Source organism: Haplochromis burtoni, unplaced genomic scaffold, assembly GCF_018398535.1.
Source record: "Haplochromis burtoni strain Fernald_Lab_line unplaced genomic scaffold, NCSU_Asbu1 Contig_110, whole genome shotgun sequence".
Classification (NCBI taxonomy): Eukaryota; Metazoa; Chordata; class Actinopteri; order Cichliformes; family Cichlidae; genus Haplochromis; species Haplochromis burtoni.
The window spans coordinates 1,513,210-1,537,345 of record NW_024582471.1 but is presented as its reverse complement, the minus strand read 5'-3'; the positions used below and the strand labels follow the sequence as shown (position 1 = coordinate 1,537,345).

The 24,136-nt window shown below is 41.4% G+C and overlaps 1 protein-coding gene across 1 annotated transcript in view; it reads left to right on the top strand.

Annotated features, from left to right (window-relative positions):
* Positions 1-282: 282 nt before the first annotated feature.
* Positions 283-24,136, top strand: part of klhl5 (kelch-like family member 5) — a gene marked incomplete at its 3' end in the record, with an annotated part of 37,094 nt that continues 13,240 nt past the window's right edge. The window contains 5 exon segments of the mRNA XM_005928306.3: positions 283-3,014; positions 10,150-10,338; positions 19,743-19,879; positions 21,342-21,538; positions 22,804-23,016. Of these exon segments, the coding sequence (XP_005928368.1) occupies positions 2,398-3,014; positions 10,150-10,338; positions 19,743-19,879; positions 21,342-21,538; positions 22,804-23,016 (1,353 nt within the window). The 5' untranslated portion in view covers positions 283-2,397.

The window sequence follows — 24,136 nt, the reverse complement described above, 5'->3', positions numbered from 1 at the left end:
TAAACTTGGTTCATATCTGACCCAGATGGACTGCAGGTCATAACTTCTTACCTGAAGTTCAGTTCACCTGACACTCTCGGACCAGCGGCCGCTTCGGGTCTCTCCTCTTGCCTCCCTTTTCCTTCATCCACCTGCTGGCCTCCACCACTTGCTATTGTTATTGAATCTGTAGAAGCTCCGCGATAGCCACCACACGAAGTAACGAATAACGAGCCTATCTAAATCCCAGTAACGAGTAACGCGTTCCTGATTTTGGCATAATAACTAGTTACCGTGCTCGTTACCACAATAATAACGTAGTTACTGTAACGCGTTACTTAATAACGCGTTAGTCCCAACACTGCATTTATGACAGAAGAAAAGTAGCAAGAGTGAAAGGGAAAGTTTATAAGATGGCAGTGAGGCCTACTGTGATATATGGTTTGGACACAAAGAAAGAAAAAGGTGGAGCAGGAGGTGCTAAGATTTTCATTGACGTTGACCAGGATGGTGCAGTATTAGAAATGAGTGTATCAGATGGACACTTTGGAGAAACGGCTGACATGGTCCTCCATGTGCAGAGGAGGGATACAGGATACACCGGACAAAGAATGTTGGAAGTTGGAAGAAGTTGGAAAAAGAGGAATACCACGGATAAGATTTGTGGATGTAGAGAAGGCAGAGAGATGAGGATGCTAGGGATGGGGTGTTTCACTGTGGCAACGTCTAAAGGGAGCAGCCAAAATATGAAGAAGAAGAAAGCAGCTATGCATACAATGAAGTCATACAGTTTGTTAATGAAGAAATTTAATACCCACATCAATATGTTACTGCAGCTCAAGCTCAAGGTAATTATTTGGTTAATAGTAGCTTAGTTCTTGGCCACATGACTGAGGAGGAAGCTGAGTTGGAGCGTATGGGCCTGTGCAGGTAAGACTATGGGTACCCCTCACATCTCTTTGGAGCTAAAAAGAGGTTATTCTTTAGCTTGTATAGGTAGTTGGAAAGCACGATTCTGCTACAATTAATATTAATTTGTTGAGGCTATTCTGCACTAACAGTCGATCGTTTTTTGGGGGGAAACCTGGCAAAAAGTTCTTAAACAGCACTTTTCTACTCTATCTAAACACTCAAAGTGCTTTACACAACATGCCTATATCTAAGTTCATTAAGTGCTTTTATCTAACATTCACACTCCAATCAAGGCATCAGAGAACACCTCAGGGTTCAGTATCGTGCCCAAGGTTACTTTGGCACAAGGGCTACGGCAGCCAGGTACTGAAACACCAACCTTCCGAGTAGTGGCTGACTAGTCTACCTTCTGCACTACAGCCACCCCCAATCTCTCCTGCTTTACTTCCAGCTTAAGTTATTTTTGCACTTTTATTACTGTAATTATGGATTCTACCCTGTAGCCTGTAAAGGTGGCCCACTGCACAGGTTTATTAATTATACAGGGTGTGACTGTGGAGTTTGGTTTTTAACCTGTGATTTGGGGACTTGTGCATGTGTGAGTGCAAGCCAAACTGCAACAGTTTGACAGTATTGCCTCTCCTCTTGTGTTTTTTTTTTAAATAAAAGTGCAACGTGAGTTAGGTCAGATACCCCCATTAATACTTTTTAAAGCTAAAAAAGTTTTAAGTTGTAAGAATTTTTTGAAGTAGTATCAAAGAGCAACAACAAAATGTTCACTCTGCCAACTCTGTATTTTGCAGCAGGTTGTAAACATGCATTTTAAGGCTGTACCGTTAGACATTTTAACATGGCTGCCCGTGGGGACTGACTTTCGGAGGCAGCCTCAGGCACCAAGTGAAACAGCACTTTTTCTTTTTTTCAGCTTTGAAGGTTGCATCCTTTTAGTAAACAAGCAATTTCACATTTTTCACGGACTTCTTACATTTTCCAGAGTGGTCTGGGATTAATCGATAGAACCAAAAATTACTTTATCGATCCTGAAAACAGTTAGCAGCAGCCCTAGTTGGTCGTTATTTTCATTTTGATCGACTAATCGACCTCAGCGCGCACAACAAACTGCCTGTCTGCTGGCTTCCATCTCCTATTAATTAATATCGACTGATTGTCTGGTCTGTTGAGTAATGACGGGGGAAAAGACGGTGATGGTGATGGTCCACTCTCTTTCAGCTCTGTGTCATTTGGCAGAGCTGTGACATGAACGTGTCCTTGTGGCAGATGTTTGTGGTTACTTGAAATGCTCTGGCTCTTAAGAGTAGATCTCCTCCTCCTCTCTCCCTCTCTCTCTTTGTGTGTCTGTATACTCCGCTATATTCAGCTCACTCCTCCAGTCGCGGTTACCGGGCGTGCGGTTGCCAGGAGAGACGCGCGTGCAGTGCAGTGTACAGTTTTAACGGCAGAGCGGCACGGGATCTTCCCCGCCATTTCCTCGTGTCGAGCCCTGGAATGTCGAGTAGCGGCTCGGGCTCTTCCTCGCGGAAGGAGTTCGATGTGAAGCAGATCCTGAGAATCCGATGGAGGTGGTTCGGTCACCCCGCGGTCCCTCCGCCTCACTCCCCGCCGCTAGGAGACTACTTCCCCGGCAGGAGAGCGGGCGGCAGCTCCGGAGACGGACCCTCAGTTAGCGGCTCTAGCAACTCGAATTCAAACAGCGTAAACCCCAGTGCGGGGAGTCACGGCGGTCTGGTGGCCAGTGGCAGCGCTGGGTCTAACCTGTGTAACGGCAGCGGCAGCAGCAGAAAGTTTGCTGATCCGGCTGGGAGTCGGGGCGGTCCGGGAGGAGCGGCAGCTGGAGCGACGGGGAGCTCCTGTCCCCGCTCGTTCAGCCAGCCAGAGTGCCGAAGCTCCTCCGCAGCGCTGTCCTGGGTCTCCCCGCCGCCTCAACGTCGCTCTCGCCCCGTGACGAGCATGGAGCCCCCCGGGGAGGCCCCTGCACCCCAGCTGGTGTCCGAGCCCCCCGGGGTTGAGGAGGAGGAGGCGGCGGCGGCGACAGCAGCGGTGGCGGCAGCAGCATGCAACGAGGAGAACAACAACCACCCGGAAACAGACTCCAGCTCCTGCAGGTAGTAGTAGGGGATGCTGTTGGCAGTTTCTGACTTTTCAGGTGAAAGTTGTGAGCAGAATTTCTGCACTTAGTTGTGTGAAAGACGCACACTTCCCTGAAAAGTTTAAACAAGTAGAGAACTCCTCGGTGTTAGCTTCAACTTATCAGAAGAGCATTTGGCAAGCTGTAATTCTTCTAGTTGGGCTGTTTGCAGTCTAGTGCGTTGTTAAGATGGGATCTACTTTCATTTACGTTGGAATCATGTGTTATAGTAGGCCAAACATTAACGACAAATGAAATGGCTTAAACAAGTACAATAGCTCAAAAGGAAGAAATACAATTAAATAGAAAATGTGAATTTATTCGCAATCATGGCTCAAGAGTTGGGAGTTCGCCTTGTAATCGGAAGGTTGCCGGTTCGAGACCCGGCTTTGACAGTTTCGGTCGTTGTGTCCTTGGGCAAGACACTTCACCCGTTGCCTACTGGTGGTGGTCAGAGGGCCCGCTGGCGCCAGTGTCCGGCAGCCTCGCCTCTGTCAGTGCGCCCCAGGGTGGCTGTGGCTACACTGTAGCTTGCCATCACCGGTGTGTGAATGGGTGGATGACAGGTTGTGTAAAGCGCTTTGGAGTCCTTAGGGACTAGAAAAAGTGCTATACAAATACAGGCCATTTATCATTTATTTTCTTTATTGTTGTTCCTTTTGATCTCTGGCGCACACAGGGTCTATGGAAGCTGAATTCCCCCCTGATGAGTTAATAGAATAAGAAGGCTGTTCAGACAGCATGCTCTCACCACTCTCAACATGCAGACAGATGGAAAGATGGATAGAGAAGGTGAGGGCTGAGTACATTTGGGTGTGGTGCACTGACTTCTCCCTCCAACCAACTAATAACACTTCACCAGTCAGGCTCTGTTATTAGACGATGCATGCAAACACAAACAGAAATTCACTCTTGTGCTTATGGGATTTTCAGAGTCATTTACAATATGACTCTAGGGCTGAGCTCTGCATGTTGCTGCATACTGCACTTGACATTTGTATTGTTTTGTTTTCAGCATCAGAGTCGAAGGCTTTTATTCTTAATCCTTAGGGTTCTGCATGCTTGTGTTCACATGCGGAAAGAAGTGTGTTGCATCTGTGTGACCATCCAGCTGTAGTGGTGTGAAAAAGCCATTTAATTAATAGTTGCCTTGGAGATAGGAAAACAGGGTAATTAGGATGTCCTAACCACACTTATATTATTGTGATGCAGTTGTAAAATACGGGCAATGTTTAGGCAGCTTCTTTAGGTGTGTTTACTATACAGGCAAAATGCGTCTGGTAGCCTTCTATCGTACTCCGTGTTCCCCATACACCTCAGAAAATATAAAAGGTTCATTGGAAACAATGCACGCACATGTGTGCACACACAGCTTTCATCAGAGCCAAAGTTGATATACCTATTTTTTTTAAAAACCGATTCATCTTTGATGTCTCTTCATGAACTTGTTTTCACCGCAAACGTGTATGTTTCTGCTTGTGAAGGAGAAAACTGAGGTCTTAAAAATACCCATTGTTATGCAAGGCTTAATGTCGTATCTTCAGTGACGATGGTAGTCCGGCGGCGCTTACACGGCAAATTACTTCTGCCTAATAGTAACACAAGCACGCACACACGCACATGCCTCGTTAACACAGGCAGAGAAAATTTTCACTGCATGAGTCTGAATGGAAACGTATACGGACGAAGCCGTGTCCTTGCACACATTATTGTTGCCATACCAACCCAGACATTAGTGTATGCTGCATACATGTGTAGCTTTTCAGCATGTTTGTTTTGTGGTGTGTGGGGGTTTGTTTGTGTGTTTCTCTGTCCGATTCATCCTCAGAGAGCTCCTGTGTACAGTGTGATACTCCAAAACACGGGTGGCAGAATCCCAAATGGGATCATGGGAAGGGACGCGCACAGAATCCCAGAGCGACTGAAGGCGCTGCTCGGCTCCACTCATCTCCTCCTCTCCTTTTCACTTTCACACCCCACCCAGCTTTCCTTCGTTTAATCCTGGTGTACCTCCCTTACTTACCCTTTTTCTCCTCCTGTCCCACATTCATCTCTGCCCACCCCTGGCCACTCATTGCCCTCCCCCTCCACCCCTTCTTTTTTTCCCTTGCTAATGTGTTGGGAAGTGAGCGTATTAAAGAGGCTGGGAGAGAGACACCCAATGACAGTTGGGCGAGTGCCCTTGCCTGGTGCGGGGGTTTAAAAAATCTGGCTTCATGGTGTTGATTTGCCCTAAACACACACTCTCTCTTCCTCCTTTCTCTCTCTGTCCATATTGAGTGGTTGCCAGGCTCAGTTAAGGGGACTGGAAGGCAGCGTTCCCCTACTTCAAAGCCGTCTCCTCTGGCAGTATTTAGCCACACCATTCGTCTACAGACACACATCCACACACACACACATGCACATGCTAGAGAGCAGGAAAGCCAGCCAAAAAGCCTCCTTGGAGGGTTGGAACGGGATAGGAAAGAGGGAGAAAATTGAGGCAAAGATTAATGTTGGGATGAGGTGGAATGAAGAGAGTGAGTAATGAGATTAGTTGGAGATATGAAAGTTGGAACAGGACAGAGAGAGAATGCACATAGGCAGAGATGAGCCTGGCTGTATCACATGTAGGGATGGGTAACGGTATCTGGTGCCATTCTGACATAAACGGTAGTAACCAGACCGAAAAGCAGCACACATTTCGGTGCTTTATTTTGGTGCTTTTTTTTTCCTGAGATGTCATACACTTTGGATTCCAGCCAATCATTTTACCTTTGCAAGGATAGTAGGCGGGCCCAGGTACGTACGTTCTTTTAGAGCAGAGCTACAGATTAAAAATGCCCAAAGCGAAGTGGTCAAAGTCTGGCTGTACTTCTCAGCAAAAGATGCAAACTCAGCAGCCAGCAACAAGTGCTTTAAGGTGATACTGTGCAAAGGAGGTAACTCCTCGAATCTGATGAAACACCTGGCGACGCATAGCGTTTTGTTAAAAGCCGAGAAATGTGCCGTATTTGATAGCTTGCTGCAAGACCTCACATCGTGCACCTCTACTGCGGGTGTGGTGCCTGTTATCGGACCCGGGTTAGCACCATCCCCCAAAAACCCGAAGATTAGAGTCCTGGCCTGTAGCCCTGCCAGTGTAGCAGAAATGATGACGGATGATGATGGCAGCAGCAGCCGTTCTTCTCTGCGTGAGTAGCTTAATGTTGTTCGTGTGTAATTTACGTTGAGTAGGCTAACCACGTTATTACATTAATGCATGTAAGGTGAACTAGCAAACACAGTCGTAGTTACATGCGGCTGTCTTCTTATTTGATGGCACATACTCCCTTCACCCTGACCAAAAAGGCTAAAATGACCAAAGAAAAAGTGGAAAACAGCTAAACATGAGAGGTTTTTGGACAAAGTTTGTGTTTTTTTTCCATTGATTAAGCACTGCTTCCAGCCAAGAGTGATGCCATATATGCCCTATAGCTGCAGAAAAGTCTAACATTGTTATCTTTTTACAAAAAAACAGCTGAACATGAGAGGTTTTTGGACCAATTTTGTGTTTTCCATTCTTTAAGCACCAGCTCGAGCACTGTTTAAGCACCGGCACCGTTTCAAAAGTACCGGTTTGGTACTGGTATTGGATAAAACCTAAACGATACCCATCCCTAATCATGTGATTATACTAAATATGTGCATAAACGCACCAGGTGCACATTATTTTCTTTTTTTTAAACAGAGTGAGAGTTTGTTCATTAAAGTCACAAATGAGTTCTTATCTCGTAAAACCTAAGCTTGCATTAACTTGGTTTGAAATGGTGACCTTGTTATGCCTGCTCTAACATCAAGCAGGTGCGGACCTCCGCTTAAGAGGTCGCTTTTCTGTCCACATAAATGTAAATCTGTCGGTTATTGATAAATAAAGAGTCTTTAGCTAGAAAAATGGTTCATTATGTTAGGGCTATCAAAAACCCAAACAGAGTTGAGCCATTAAATCTTGTGTTACATCTCCAGTCTCTCTAGATCCTTGTCGGGCTTGAGCATCTGAGAGTTTTGTATTTTTAAGACATTTTTATAGACACAAGCGCTAACTATTAAGCTGGCTTATATATGTTGTTAGCTCATCGTTATTACAAAGTGTTAGACATAGAAACAGCCTGGCTCCATATGGAGTGGTTCACACATTCGCCTAACAAGCAAAAGATCCTGATTTCGAGAGGAGAATCAGATCCCATGGGGATTGCATCAGGAAGAGTATCCGGTGTGAAAATGGAAGCAGCTGGAGAATGGAGAAAAGTTGCTAAAACAAAAGAACTTTTTTTTTTTAAGGAAGAAAATGACAACTAGATGAATGTTAGAACTTAACAACACTGACCCTCAGTTGTTCAGCTCACATCTGTCCACTTATGTTCCCTAATTAAGGTAGGATAAATCATTCACTGCTCTCACTCTCCTGGATGCGTCGTTAACCCCTCGGCAGCGTTGTATCTAAAGGTGGAAAGCCAGCTTTGCTTTCTGTGTCACTTGGGAGACAAAAAGTGGTAATGTTGATTTTATTTTCCACAACAGATTTCATTTTCACACACAAATGTTCTAATTTATTTTTATATTCAATTATAATCACATTAAGAATATTTGCAACAGCCTCATTATATGCAGTAGCAGGTTATTAGGTTTGATGCTGAGCAGGCGATAGACAGTATTGAAGGTGGCTGTAGCCACTCTGGGGTCACACTCCAGTTTGTAGACTATTGTTTTGAATCCTTAAGTTTTTTGTTTCTTTGTTTTTTAGCTAGGACTAGCTAGGGGTGGGTGATATATCCTCAAATTTTCATTACACTATTTCAAGGAAATTTGCAATAATTATATTTATGACAAGATGCCAGCAGCAACAGCATTAGATTTGCTGCTGGCAACTCTAAAAGGCAAAAGCTGCTGGCTTAATACTTAACCTTGGAAGTTTTCAGGAGTCTGCACAGTATTGTCACATAATACAGTTTAAACTGAAATGTAGTTTCTTTCTGGGATGTTGTATCTTGGGTCGAGCTATTTAACCAGCTACTTAAAGGGCTTCTGTTGCACCATTTCCATCCACTGGGTTGCACATCAGCTGTTGCTAGCACATCCTCCTCCAGCCGAGCCTTTGTAGTCTGGTTGTACTCGATGATGCCTCAAACTATGAAGCAAATTTGTCGTTTACACCTTTAGCAAGAAGCAAGCAAGCAAAGTGTGCTGCTTTTGTTGGAGGTTGTTGAAGTAGCTTTCTTCTCTTTTTAGTTACTAAACCGTCATCGGGGAGCTAACCTGCTCTCACTCTCAAGCATGCCTGGTATTGTGTCGTTGCCAGGCTTGCTAGGGAACGTGAGGGTGTGGTGTTGCTATATCACTGATATTCTGATATGATGTAAAAATCTGTGGTGGTATAATCACGGACAGGATGACTTGACACAGCCCTAGTGTGAGCTTTTCAGCAAGGTGCATCACTCTGATATTAGTTTTCCTGAGCAAAGGAGTTTTTCTTTTTCCACCCCGAAAGAGCCAAAGAAAAGTCATAAACTTTGTAATAAATCTCTTTTTTTAACCATGAGTATTGGTTTTGTTTTCATTTACTCAGTCTACATTTTTGTTTATTAAAAGGCTAAAAATAAGAAGGAAGTTCATAAAGTAACAGTAAAACGGTCTCTTCTCCTGTATTGTGCATGCATCAATTATGTATACATGCTTAGTCACTGCCTAAAATGCCCTTTCTGAGTTGGGTGGGGGAACAAAAATACACTTTTAATTAAGATGCAGATTTTGTCTGTAGAAAAGCATCTCAACGGAAAATGTGTATACCCATAAACAGAAAGAAAAGGATGCATCCATCTTTTTAATATACAGTCTATGTTGTATACAGGACCTTTGGAGGTTGCCGTGCTCAAAACAGTTGCCTGCTATGTCTGAGGAAAACAGATAAGACTATTGGGACTCAACACAAAACAGTAAAAGCTGTAGGATGGAAAATCTAAAACAGTGAACACAAATAACCATGTAAAAATTCATGGTCAGGTGGTAATTCCCCAGTACTAAAAAAAAAATTTTTTAACTACACATTCTTTTGAGCTAATGAATCCTATATTTAATGTCAGTGCTGTAAATCATTTTCATCTCACAAAGAAATTCAGAGGAAATGTCTGTCTGTATTAATTTATGTGCAAACATGTATAAAAAAATATGGATTGGAAAATATGTATAGCAACTTCAAGTGCCAAGTGATAGTTTTTTTTAACATGCTACACCAATACGTGACAATGATTTCTGAGTAAATAATCCAATCTCTAAATTGTTTTGTACAAAAGTCACATTTTGTAACACCTTTTCCACAATTTATGTCTGTGTATCTCTTTCTACCTTTCTCTTTATTCAATCCTGGTAGAACATGCAAGTGAAAAATTGCAATTTAAGACAGTTTGACTTGAAACAGCTTGAGCTTTGAGCACACACACACACACACACACACTTCACTAAAAGAGTGTGAGTTCTCTCCTGACTGTGGAGTTGAATTCATATTATCCTTGGAGTATCAGTTTATTTTTATGTCTTTGTGCTGCAGGGCCGGTCCTGCCTCTTCTGCTGTTAAATTAAAAATGGAAGTACAGCACTGGCTCACATAAATTAAATGCTGGTTTGGGAGCCATGATGGCTGATAATTCACAGGGTAGCTCATCTCTGACAAACACGCATGCACAAATAAACTCAACAGTAATGTCGAAGCCTTCCTGGTCCTAAACTCTGCTGTCTCCTGTTGTTGGTATAAATGCAAGGAAACTGGTTGCCATTAGGGAGCAGAGTAAATTACTGCATATCCTATGGGATTAGCTCCCATAGCTATTTAATTGGCAGATTTTCTTTAAAGAGGGCTAAATTTATCTGGCCATTTACTCCTAGTAATTGAACCATTAAAGATCTTTTGTCTGCTTCTGGCGACATACAAAGAGGGTACATTAGATGACTCAGAACAGCTGGTGTAGCTCTCTTCACACATCTGTCTCTTTGTTCACCAATAAATCCACTGAAAGTTACTGTCTCTTTCTCTTTCTGTCTTTGTCCGTGTGTGTTTGTTGGATGTTTGTCCTTGTCTGTGTGCCATTGTGTGGGCGCAGGACGTCTAACAGTAGTGCCACGCTGTCCTCATGTGTGTCAATGGAGCAGTGCGCGTGTCCGGAGGAGTGCATGTTTACCGCTCTGTCCCATGCTGATGTCACCTTCCGCAAGATGGAGGGCTACCTGCGGACTAGACAGCTTTGTGATGTCATACTGGTGGCTGGGGAGAGGCGAATACCTGCTCACAGGTAGGAGCAAAGGAGCACTAAAATTCTAATACACGGACAGCAAAGGTTGTGATGCTAATGGTTATTGTCATTACTACTACATTCGGTAACACTTTGTAATGCGGTTTGCAATTAAGAGCGTAATTCCCCTGCAATTGAATGGATCTTTAGTGTACTGTATTTGAAATTACAGTGTAATTCTATTTACTTACAAATACTTAAAGTAGATATGCTACAATAAATAATAATACTATGAGTTAATTTTTCATTTAAGTAATGTATAAGTAATTTTAGGTAGTACATGACTTCTAGGTATTTTACAGGAAACGACACTCATTTTGAAAGTTGTATCTAATAATCGTTGTGAAAAAACAAAAATGAAGTTAGACTTTGTTTCCATCATCAAGGTCACATAAGCCTGCAAATTCTGATGGTATTTATTATTATTTGTTATTTATTTTTAATATAGAAGGGAAGAACGATCCTTATCACACTTATAATGGTAAAATACAAGAATAATTGAATAATAGAATATCGATCATCCACATCAACATAATGAATATTATATAAAGATGCAAAAAGCCAAGATCCACTCTGTAAAATGTAAAATATTGTTTGTTTTTCTGCAAAATGACAGTGAAATTGTACACTAGTACTTAAATTTAGTTACAGTATAATTATTTATTAGTTTTCTGTAAAGAAAAAAAACTGACCTACCTTATTCTAGTGTAGCTACCTTTAAGTATGTGCATTTAAATATAATTACATTGTAATTTCAAATCAAATATATGGAAATTCCAATAATGCCCTTAGTCACAGGCTGTATTATAAAGTGTAAGTGATCAAGGAACTGACCTCACAGCCCATTGTTCATTCAGTGGGCTAGTTTCAGTCATTGTGTAATGTACTGTTCATAAGGTTGGGGAAAAGTCACTTGGATGAATGACGAAACATTTCTCCCACTGAAAACGCTACGTCCAGATGAACACAATCAAACTTTTGGGATATAAAGTGTAACCTTTGTAAAATTTGTTAGTTTTGTTTGTGATTAATAATGATAATGATTTCCCAGAGCCTGATGATGGTTTCTGTAATAAGTTCAAAATCCTTACAAGAGTAAATCAAATTGAAATGCTGATGCTCTGATCAATGAGTAGCCGGCTGTCATTACTGCATTATTACAGTAAATGATTACATTATTTAAAAAAGCACTTAGTAGTAATAGTCAGCCCACGCCTGTCTTTGTATGTGGATCTCTTTAAGGAGTGGTGACTGTTTCTGAAGTCTGTAATAAGTCTTGTGCTCAAAGACTTCCCTTAGTTCCCAAAAAGAAAAAACTGAAGGAACACAAAGGTTAAAGTGTGCAAATTATTTCAACTTGACGAAAGTGAGTATTTTATCTGCACTCCAGCTGAAATATTTGTAAACACACATAAAAGTCTTCTATAACAGTGGGTGTAAAGGAAGATGAAAATCCAAATAGCATTAAAGTTAAGCTGCACACACAGGGAGCCATTCAGTCGTTGTGTATGGCTGTGAAGCTGACAGTTTGATTTCGTGGCCATTATAAAACTCCGCCCTTTTGGCCTGACCTCCTTACCACCACACTGGGAACAACAAACCTTTCAAGTTAAGACTCTGCTCAACCTTTTAATTAACTGATTACTATACAGTGTAAAGGAATTTTACTACTTGAATGTGTGTTTTGTGTTACACTTGATCTCTCCACTGTTACCTTTAAAGATAATGGCATTACAAAGATAGTGGATGCGTTAGTGCTATAAATCAGTATCCTAATTTATTTAATCCTTTCAGTAGCATGATAGTACGGAGCCCCTCTGATGACATGGTCCAAAAAATAAATAAACTGTGGCCACAAAATACTACTTTGTGCCCTCGAAATAGCATAACGTGCCCACGAAATACTTATTTGTGGCCACGAAATATTTCGTGGCCACACGAAATAGTATTTCGTGTGCACATCACATTGATACAATTCCTGGACAGCTGCGTATAGAGACATAAGCATAAGAGTAGGCTAAACCTATACACCATGGCCAGAGACAGAATGATTGAGTTTTATTTTTGTCATGGTCTGCGTGGCAGACCGTGGGTGTGTGGGGAAGGACTCAAAATGCGGAACTCCGTGCGATTAATGCAGTGTGTTTATTTACAGTGAAGTAAACAATACACAATAATAAATCCCTGTGCGTTTCCAAGTCCAGTGCCGTGTCTCCTTCTCAGTGCTCTTGCTCCGTGTCTCCGCTCCCGTGAAAGTTCTGCTCGCTGCTCTCCCGGTCCCGCACTCCTGCTGGAAAATCCACAGAGGAAGCCGTTAACACACAACTACAACGCGACAGACTCGCACTCACTGATTTTGCTGGGAACACTGACGGGTAGTCACTCAACGATCCAGCGTCGAGGAGCTCTCAGCCACACTGCTTTGTAGCTCCTCCGACGAGGCTTGATCGGTGCCAGGTGTGTGTGAGGATCCTTGAGTGTGACCGGTCAGCTGGCAGGACCACACCCACCAGGCCTGAAGGTGCCTGCCACAAATAAGTATTTCGTGGGCACGTTATACCCATTTCGTGTCCATGAAGTAGTATTTTTTTGGACCATGTCATCAGAGTATGATAGTACTGGGATTTGGTTAGATTTTTTTGTTGGAAAAGAACAGATAAACTAGATAAACCAATGGAACAGCACTGGAGCGTATATTTAAACATGCACACCACGCCAGATTTTCTGTGAGCCAACATAACCAACTTCAGAGTAATTTTTTTTACTTTCTATGGTTTCTGCTCGCCACATCGCTGTGAATCTCTCCCTGTGTGGACGCAGCTTTAGGCTAGATGAAATGTAATGTTCTGCCACTTCATGGCTTGCTATCATTGTGTTTTTTTATTATATCAGCTGTCTCAAACTTGCACTGTTGGCACTGTCATCTTATTGGAGGGCCGCTTTAGTGCTCAAGTAGTACAAAAAACAAACAAACAAACAAGAAAACACCCACTAATATTTGCGAAAATGTAGTGTTTTGTTTGGTTTTTAAAATTTCGAATATTGTATAAAAAGATTAAACTGCAAACATGAACGCAATTTTACCCCCCCCCCCATTCTTAACTAACTGAAGCCTTCATTGAACTACCAAATAAACAAATTAGTACTCTCTTTTTAGCCAGACACGTGGCATCACTTCTGCTATGATTTTGTTCATATTTAACAACATAAAAATGCAGACATAGCTGTACACATTCGTTTTTGACTGCTAGTGAAAATTGTTTTCTTTACACATGAATCGCTGAACTAACAGAGCTAATCCCTCAACATGTTTGTACTCTCTGCTCATGTTGCCTTCATATTAAATAATTTTTTGCTTCATAAAGAACTTATTTTAACATTGAACTCAACAACAAACAAATCCTCCCTAGCAAAAAAAGTAACTTCAGGCGCCAGATTGCTTTATATTTCTTCATGTCAACATACACGTAGGGGTGATGTGGGCTGCAAGTGGCCCCTGGGTTGCGAGTTTAAGACCCCTGTATTACCGTACTTTCCACACTATAAGGCGCACTTAAAATCCTTAAATTTTCTCAAAAATTGTCAGTTCGCCTTACAATCCGGTGTGCCTTATGTTTGAATTCTGGTTGTGCTTACTGACCTCGAACCGATTTTATGTGGTACACGGCGCTCAAACATCTGTCAAAAAATGTAGTACGACTTTGGTAAGCTACGAAGCCGCACCACTTGATGGATTGTCGGAGCATTACGGCTACTGTAGTCAGGAGCCTCGCAAACTCAGAGTAATCTGGGTCCAAAACTCCGTCCCTCCAGGTCCCAAAGTCAAACGAGCAGTCCAGCACACTGAGAGTTAAAAACTGTCTATATTCTTTTAACTTTAATAAAATGATCAGCGTTGCTGCTTCACCAGGTTTAACAATTACGTTTAACATCCAGGTATCCATGAAAACAGAATTTATTAAATTTAACGGAGTTAGAAGTTAGCAGGAAGTTAGCTCGCTAGTTTCACTAGTTACCTAAACATGATATATCATGTTCTTATTGAGAGATTTCTGAAAAAATGTAAACGTACAGCTCTGCTACCACTTCCAACATAAATGAAGACAGAAAACTAAACAGTAGTGACGTTTATAGGGTTACTGAAGTTAGGCTACCTGGTATATAATGCTGTGCTATGTGATCGCTAGCGGCACAGCTATGTTAGCATAACACAAAGCATAACACAGTGAAGCTGGAGGATGAACCACTAACTAATTAAACGTGAGGGTTCCCGATGGTTTTTGACAAATGCAATTGCATGGCAGGATGCTGTAAACAGACCAAACTTCAGTCAGGAGAACAACGGAGATAATCCAACCACAAGATGAGGTTAGTCATTAATATACTGCAACAACATGGGAATAGAGCAGCTGCGAGAGGATTCAACATTAATGAATCAATGGTACGGAAGTGGAGGAAGCAAGAAGAATGAGTTGAGTAAAGTTTGAGTCTTATCTGACTGTTTTGTTTCACTTAATGCGCCTTATAATCCGGTGGCTTTATGTATAAAAACAGACCCATTCATCGACAGTGCGTTTTATAATCCGGTGCACCTTATGGTCCGAAAAATATAGTATATCAATATGTATGCTAATATAAATAAATCATCCCAGTCTATCTCTTTTAAAAGATTAAGGGCAGATGATAAGAATTCTCGTGATAAAAAAAAATACATTGAAAGTCAGTCAGTAAAGCACAACACCTAAAGGTACAAGTGCCATCATATATATGAAGAAGACACTGAAAACAGACAAAACTTCAGCCAAGAGAGTGCATCAAATGACACCATCCTAAAAGTGTTTAGTTATTAATATAACTCTTTTTGGTTTGAATTATTTTACCACCAAAAAGTCATGATCCCGAGATTGATCTTCATGCCAAAATCTGAGCTGTAAAGACAGTCAATATTTTTAAAAGGACAGACAGTGTCCAGGACATCATGAGCCTAAGGGCTGGCACAGTCACTCTATAGTAGCTTAGCTTAAAGAATAGTGCTAATATAAAGCTGTAGAGGACGAGAGTGATAGCCTGAATAGTTTTTTTGGACTTGTGTCAATACAAAAAACAGTTGGAAAGAAACAGCGTTTTAAAAATAAATAAATAAAGAGAGAGAGACAAGAGCCTCGGCCAAAAAAAGGGGGGGGGGATCGATGTGTCATCTGCTTAATAAAATTTGTCAACAGACAGACATGAACACCTGCCAAGGTGCTCAGAACTAATTTTGATCCCACTTCAGTTTGTTTCTCCAGGTCACGCACACACAGACTCACAAGGCAAAAACAATACAGCAGCTGGAAATAGTGATTCTACTATCACATACATGCAGCAGCGTTATAATTAACTCCCGAATGAAGTGCTGACACATGCACCACAACATCTGAACACGTGCATCTACACTCACGCATGAACACACGGGCACGATGACACATATACTGCATACGCAGGATGTTTGGAAAGAATCTCTCACAAACAGCAGAACCACAGTCGTGCTCCTAGGATTTATTTTTATAGTACCTCTGTACCATATGTACCAGAGTCTGTTTGAACCATGCATCAGTCCCATGCCTCCACTGCACCGTCGATGTTACTCCCTGGGCATATGGCCACTGGCGAAGCAGCAGGGTCCATCTGCAGGGATGAGACAGAAAAGTGGCCCTCCACCAGCAGAAAGGCTTCTTTTCTCTCTTTCTCGCCTTCCTCTTCTGCCTCATTTGATTTAGTCCTCCAGGCACAGATGGTGACAAACAAAAGACCCTGCTGTAGGAGAATCTTAATGTTGCATGTGAAAGAGTGTGTTGGCGTCTGAAGTATTTGAGTGTTCGTTTGTCTCAAGTGTGTGTGTGTGTGTGCCAAGCGGTAGGAGTACGACATCTTTGTTTGAAGGTGGTTGTTTTGTTAGGGATTGATTTTGTTATATGTGTAGGATAAAAGTGCTTTTCTGAGACTAAAATATACACTCCCTCTCTCTCTCTTTATCTTACATGTAAACAGACAAATGCAGCGTACACGCTGAGTAGGCTACTTGTACTGCGTGTAGCTGCTTATCTCTTGCGGAGTTTGTTGCAAACAGTGCACTTTGAGGAAAACCCAACCCAAAACTCTGTGAATGCATAAATATGTTGAGCACAGTTGTACCTTTTAGTCTCTGTGGCAGCACATTATGTTGCAAATCTATTTTTGTACCTACTACTCTAAGCGCTGCCTTCACCGATTTTTAGTAAGTATACCATTACCTTTTGTTTTTTCTTTTTCTTTTTTTTACCATCACTGTATATCGACTGATAGGTAGGTGCGCTGCGGTTCATTGTTTCCATTACTGCAAGACCAAGAGTCTTCAGTTTTGCTGATACACTGCGGGGGATAATAGACTGTAGGGCCCTTTAGAAGAACCAATAGAATCAGCTATGAGCTGAACTTTAACAGAGGGTTTATAAGGTTGGTTTTACAAGAATAAAGACTTTGATGAAGAAAACTAACTGGTGGGTTTTGCCAGTGTACATCTGGTTAACCTCAGCCCCTCTGTTAAAGGGCAATGCACAGCCACTTCCAGGAGCTTTTTTCTTATATGAACCACCCAGGTCTGTTTGCTCTGCAGAGGTTGTGACAGTTCATAATGGGTCCTGCTCAGAGTATTGTAGTGTGTTGTTGCTATAGCTGAAAATGTAATAGACTGATGTGTTTTTACAGCTTAACCCAAGTGTGATGTGAATGTGTGTAGTAAATCTGATGGTTCAAACCATACGTACCATTAGGATTTATTCTCTGTACTAAAGTCTGTACTAAATTTCAAGGCTTTGGCTGGGAATGGAGTTTTGAGGGGTAACCATAGGTAGTGCACATACTTTAAAATCAATTACAGCTATATATGGAAGAAATCTGTGCTTTTCCTACCATCTGATAAAATATATGACCAATACACATGAGCTAATGAAGACCCAATTAACAAAACTGTTTCAGGTAAAAAGCCCCAAAATGGATTTATATAGGAAATCCCTGGACTGGCAGCAAAGCTATCAGTTAAAGGTCCTTCTCTTCTAACTCTGTATTTCAGAGATACTGCAAAAAGTTGCAGTATCCAAGCAAGTCTTTCTCACGACCTGCTTGTTATTTTCCCCTCTCTGTTTTTCCACTACTGTGTCTCTATACCGAGCATCACATCCACACTGAAACACAAACAGACACACTGTTCAGTTTCCAGCGCTTGCCCTCCTTTCCTGAGTCCAACTCGTCTGTTTCCTGCTCTCTCCACTCTGGCATTTTGTCTTCTCTCTGCTCTTTCCATTACACGTTGACACACTGCCTGTCTTGTCTCTGTCTTCAGCGCAGTGCATTTGTGTTTGTGTGCAAATAACCCAGTGCTGTATACAGCCTGTGTCGCTCACAGCTAGTCAGACAGAGACCCATGAAAAATTAAGGGAACATGTTTGTGTGTGTGCACCAGGGAGAGGGGGAGAGGGGGATTGGGGGGGGGGAGATACCTGACTAGAATACTGGCAGAATGACTTCCTGCTGACTGTAGTGTATTTTTGACATCTTTGTCTGCACAATAAACGCACACGCACTTGCACACACGCTCACACAGCTCTTCTCTGCTTCAGGCTATCTGTCAAGGTCCCAGTGTCACACTCAGTAATGAGATTATACACATTCAGTGCATGCACACACTCATGTTCAAGTAGCCACAAACAAAGCCAGTTTAACATGTTAATATGAGTCACGAGTTTATGTCATCATTCAGGTCATGTTTGGGACTTTGCTTGAACAAACGTTCCGAATTATTTTTACGTTAATCAGTTAAACTGACTAGTTGCTGCACCTCAAAAGGTTTACTCGGGAGCCTTTTACTCAGATACATTTAGATCAGATATCAAAAATATATGTCAATGGCATTTTGCATCCTTCCTTGGAGGTTTCATGTGCAAAGGCATCTCTAGCAGGAAGTAAATATTCACCAACGAGTGCTGTTGTAATGCCTAGATGTTTGTGTGCCTGTGTGTAACTTTACAGTGGCACGAAAGGTTAATGGATTGTTGCAGAATGGAATTAATTAACTGTCTTCTTACAAGTGACCTTAAGATAATTTCTCTCTGTCCTTCATCTCACTTTCTTTCCATTACACTAGCTAACTTCTTCCTCAGACTTTCCTGCCACTAAATTTTACATTAACCTTGTCTTATTATAATCAAATTCCCCCTTCTTTTCTTTTTGTCTTCTTTCTTCTTCCTTTATCTCATCACTAGATTTGCTCATGTTTCTGTTCTCCTTTTTTTAACCAAGGGGTATGAGTGTGTGCAAAAAGATTAAGAAACTAGCAGTGGGTAAATTAAACACATATCTTATTCAAAGAGTAAAGTTACATCTTGAAATAATGTATACTATATAAATGAGGGGTGTCAAGCAAGGCCCAACTGAGCACACTGGATAGCATTGCAGAGGAGGGCTTCACTTTTGACTGGATCTGGCAGTACGATAGAAGGATTGTGTGGCAAGTCATTAAGAATGGATCATGAGAGAATCTTCCAAGCCAGAGGTCTGAATCATCATGAGTTAGGTTTTACAGTCTTATTACTGACAAAGACTGTGGTGTACCACACTGAAGGAAGTCTAGAAACTGTGCCTGTGTATTTCTTTGAAAAGTTGTAGCTGCCATCTCTTCTTTCTTAGACAGAAATCTGGCTGAATGTTGTTGAAATAGCATTTATGTTTCTTTAAAGATCTCAGGCTCTGCATCATTTGTTTTTTAAATGGATGGTTGATAAAGTATGTTTTTACACTGAAGGTCAGGGGACACTAGGTGTCTTTTTTAATCTCTACTGATGAAATAATTACTTTTTTTTCTTTACCATTTTCTGCACACACTGGTTTCTAACTCATTTTTTTCCATCTCTAATATAAAGGTCTTTCAGCGACCTTCATTTTTAAAAGGAGATTATATAATGAGACCTTTACATTCCTAACTGCTGCAGAAATCTCACCTGGTGCTGAAGTCTGACCAATTTCCTTATTCCTGTACACTTTAACACTTAACGTAAAGAGGTTAAAAGAGACAAATCAGTCGATTGGGACATTTAGGCTTTTACTGTGGCTGTATGTTAATATCAGATTGGAAGTTTCAGAAAGTTGAGGGGATTGTTTTTAACCAAAGGCATATGCTGTTTGATAATGCAACAAGCTTTATTTATTTTTATTCCTTAAGGTTTCTCCTCCTGTTTCATTCTTCAGATGGTTTTGTTGTGCCTCTTCTTTCTCTTTTCTGATCTGTGTTCTGACCCAATCCTGTCAGCGAGGTCAAAGTGAACTTTTTCTGTTGCTCCATTACAGCCATCCGTCTTCTGTGACTGATCCCTGACACTCTCTCCTCACAGGCTTGTCCTCTCATCTGTGTCTGACTACTTTGCTGCAATGTTCACCAGTGATGTGCGGGAAGCCAAGCAGGACGAGGTGAAGATGGAGGGTGTAGACCCTGATGCATTGTGGGTCCTGGTGCAATATGCATACACAGGTATATAGTGGTCAACTTCCCTTTTTCTTTTTAGAAAAACAGGATGATCTTTAAGAAGGAATTATTGTTTTTTTCTTCTCTGTAGTAAATAGTGCTTGGCTGTGTGGTTCTCTTCCATGTGCATGCACTGAATAGTAGCAAGACAAACCTACAGCATAGAACAGAACCATAAGAAGGAGGAGCTGAACTGGAAGCGGGTTGCAAAGTGGCTTGCAGAGGCAAAAGCATCTTAAAGAGATTTGCAAATATGCTGCTGTGCCATTAGCGGATGTGGGTGGGCATTGACATCAGCTTTTATCACTTAACTCTATGTTCACGTTACTCTTTACGGATACATGGCCACTTCTTTTTTCATGATTTTGGAATTTTAAAAAAACATTAAATTGTCGACAAATGCACCAAATTCTCTATTTATATATTTATACTGCAGTACTCTGCTTTTATTTTTGATGATAGATCTCATAACACCCAGTATTCTTAGAATATTTCACTTCCAGTAAATATTCATTATCTCTAGTTCAGTACACACAACCTGTTGTCTAGATGAAGATGATCTGAACGCTGTGTGTACATTCTTCATAGTTCATAGTTTGGTAGTAGTTTTGGCACTGTTGGCAGATTCGGAGTCCTGCAGGAAAAGGAAAACAGCATCTCCATAAAGCCTGTCAGCAGATGGATGCTTGAAGTGCTCTAAAACCTCCTCGTATAGGGCTGTGGTGCCTTCACATTAGAAATGCTGCAGACAGTTGCTGCAGTCTTCTCAAGACTTCAGTGTGCGGTGCATCCTGATGCATTGACACTAGCTTCAGTCCACTCCTTGTGAAGCTGTTCAAAGTTCTTCAATCAACTTTTCTCTCCTCAAACTGCACTCATCCCTGTTGCTTGTGCACCTCTTCATTCCACACCTTTCCTCTCAGTACTCTTGAGTAGCCAGTCTTTTCAGCAATGACCTTCTGTGGCTTATCCTCCTTTTGGGGGGTGGAAATGATCATCATCTCATCACCATCTAGAAATTGTGCTCCAGCATCAGTATATACAAATATGAATGCATCAATACAATATACAAAATATACATGCAAAATGCAAAAGTAAACTGTGTGGTTAGTCCGTTGTATACTCCATTACAGAGAGTATGAAGACATGCTAGGATTAACAGACCAGGTCCTGTACAGTACTCTGCAAGATCTAAATTATGCAAACAAGCACCAACATTACTGTGAGCTCAACATCTATTAATGGCTAAGATCTCCAGGAAGTCTTTTCTAGCTGCCTTTACATTTTCTATGTTAACTAAATATTTAATGATTATTCTCTTTTTAAAAAGACGAACACACGTGATCTTGTTGCAGTACTGCAGATCTCTTAAATAACATTAAGTCTCATTATTTCCATTTTTTTATGACGTTTTAAATTCTCTTTCTTCACCATCTTGCTCCTCTGCTCTTCCCTTCATGTCATCCAGGCCGTCTTGAGTTGAGGGAAGACACCATTGAGTCTCTGTTGTCAGCCTCCTGCCTGCTGCAGTTGTCATCTGTAGTTCAGGCTTGCTGTTCCTTCCTCATGAAGCAGCTCCACCCATCCAACTGTCTCGGCATCCGCTCCTATGCTGATGCTCAGGGCTGCCATGACCTGCATCGGGCTGCTCACGCCTACACCATGGTGGGTACAAAGCCAGTTCACATCTTTGTATACCTCCCCTGCTTGTAGAATCACCACACGAAAATGAATGAAAAGACTGCTTTAGGAAACGCAGTGCTGGAAATGATGTTGCAGATCTAGGTAGATTGCAAGTCTTTAACAGTGACATGTAAAAACAATTAAGAGGATTCTTTCACCTTTAACCTCAGTACAGCTTTATTCAGTAAGACTCCAGTCACCCCCAGCCTTCATCTTATTCTTGGTAACAAATTGGCTCCTCATTCACACAGCACCACAATCATTATTGCCACAATGGCTGTTTTTCTGCACAGAGTTGCTATGGTGACGGTGAAATAGCTCCTTCATCGACTTGATTATTCTTTTTCTTGTTCTCTTGTTTTTTTGTGTGGTGTTTTTTTTTTTTTACATGCCTCATTTTTCATCCAGCGTCACTCTGCGTGTCTGTCTCTGTCTGTAGTACTGTTCCTCTCTTTTTCTCTCCAGTTCTCTGTAAGTGGATTATTGTTAAGGTTTAATCTCGGGTAATTATGTCATAAAGGTGGCTTTCTTTGGGTGTGACTGTCAGTGTCTGTAATTCACTCTCAAACACACGTTCAGACTCACAAAGCTTACAGGATTATTGCAGTCTTTGTGTAAGAGCTAAACAAGAATGACTTCGACACTGCTTAGATTCCTACCTTTTTATTCAGGTCACATTTTTTTCTCTGTTTTTTCTTTTAATTTTACAGATGGTAGAAATATGTTGAGAGGTTTGGTTTTTTTTTTACATCTAATGAGAAATAAGCTTTCACAAGATTGTGATCAGCTGTAGGTTGTTGGACTGTTTGACAAAAACACGCAGGGAAATCTGCAATTTAAGGAGCTGCAAATAGACTAAGCAATTAATCAGTTCATTTAGCAAATAACTGTCAGATTAACCGATTACACTCATTAATTTTTGTCACATCATCTCTTCCCGTCTTGTGACTCAATAGATCTCATATTTTCTCATCCAGATCCCCTTTTGCAGCTTTTCCTCTCAATTTTTATCTGACCTTTCTCAAGCTGTAATTTCCTCCTCTTTTTTCCTCACTCCACTTGTATTCTTCAAACCCTTAATCCCTTTTCTCTCTCCTCTCAAATCCTCTCTGCTGTTCTTCTTCTTTTTCTTTTTTTTTGCAATGCATTATTCATCTATTCTAACCCCCTCCCCCCACTTCTGTCTTTCTCTTCCAGTCCATTTCATCCATCCTTCAGTTTTACTCTAACCTTCTTTGCACCCCCAGGAGCACTTTCTGGAGGTGGTTGGAGGCCAGGAGTTCCTCCTACTACCAGTGGAGGAGATGGAAAGGCTCCTCACATCTGATGAGATTAACGTGCCGGATGAGGAAACCGTGGTTACGTCTTTACTAACCTGGGTCCGTCATGACGCTTCCACTCGACAACGCCACCTACCCCGGCTGCTGGCTCATATCAGACTCCCGCTGCTGCAACCACAGGTGAGAGCGTCAAAGAGGTAAATGTCACTGGTTACCAAGAAAATTAAATTGGTAAGATTTAACAAACAGATGCACAATACAGAGATCCTGGTGAAAATTCAATTAATTATCAGAGTTGCATTAATAAGTAGACCCGGCAGCTCTGCAAGGGAATAAACTTAACATTGCATAAGCTTATCAAAGGCGTAAACATCGGATAATGCTGCTCTGTGTACTTTGATTAGATGTGTTACTGTTTGATCACAAGCGTTTCCTAACAAAATTTAGACCTTTTAGATCTCCAAACAAAAGAAAATTGCTCAATGGGTAAACATGAATTTTATAGTTAAAAAAATACATTTTGCTTTCGAATCAAATTTAGACATACACAGACAATTAGATGTGTCTGTTTAAAGGCTAATAACTGGTCAACCAGATTTAGCCGTGAACACGACATGTCTCGATGTGCGGCGCTTCATGGGTTTCTTCGAATAAAAATATATTAATCGCTGTTAGCTAACAAAGAGCACATTGTGTTTATATTGTGTTGTTGACCATTTCACTCAGCGTGCTGCATTAGTCTTTGCTTTTCAAAGCTAGAACTGCATGAATATTTTATTGATTTTATTTTGGGAGATGTCAAAGATGCTTATGTCCTCATATGTGTAACAGCAAAGTACACGGTTGGAGTGTGCATCTGTCTCCCCCCTGACGGTGTGCTGGCCAAATTTAACTCGTCCTTTTTTTCTCTCCTCTCGGGCCTCTTGGTTATAACCTGTCTCTCTGTCTCACTGTCCTCTTCAGACAGCTGGGGACCATAACCATTACTCTGTCAGGTGTGTCATAGCTCTATGTGCTGTCTAGTATGTGTGGCAGGTATCTGACTTATACTGTAATGCTCAGAAGTTTTTATGCTAAGCAGAACTTCACTTACTGCCCAGGGCTACAGGCATAATCAGACACACACTTTTTAAAACCTTAATTAACTGTGATATCTCTCGTAACTGCAGCTAAATTATCTGTTCTCTTCATCTCCCTTATCACCAATTTCCCTCTGTCCCCCCTCAGGTCTTTCCATTATCTCTGTCAGCATCTATACATCGCCCTGTTTTTGTTCTTTGGCACTTTATAGCATGAACAG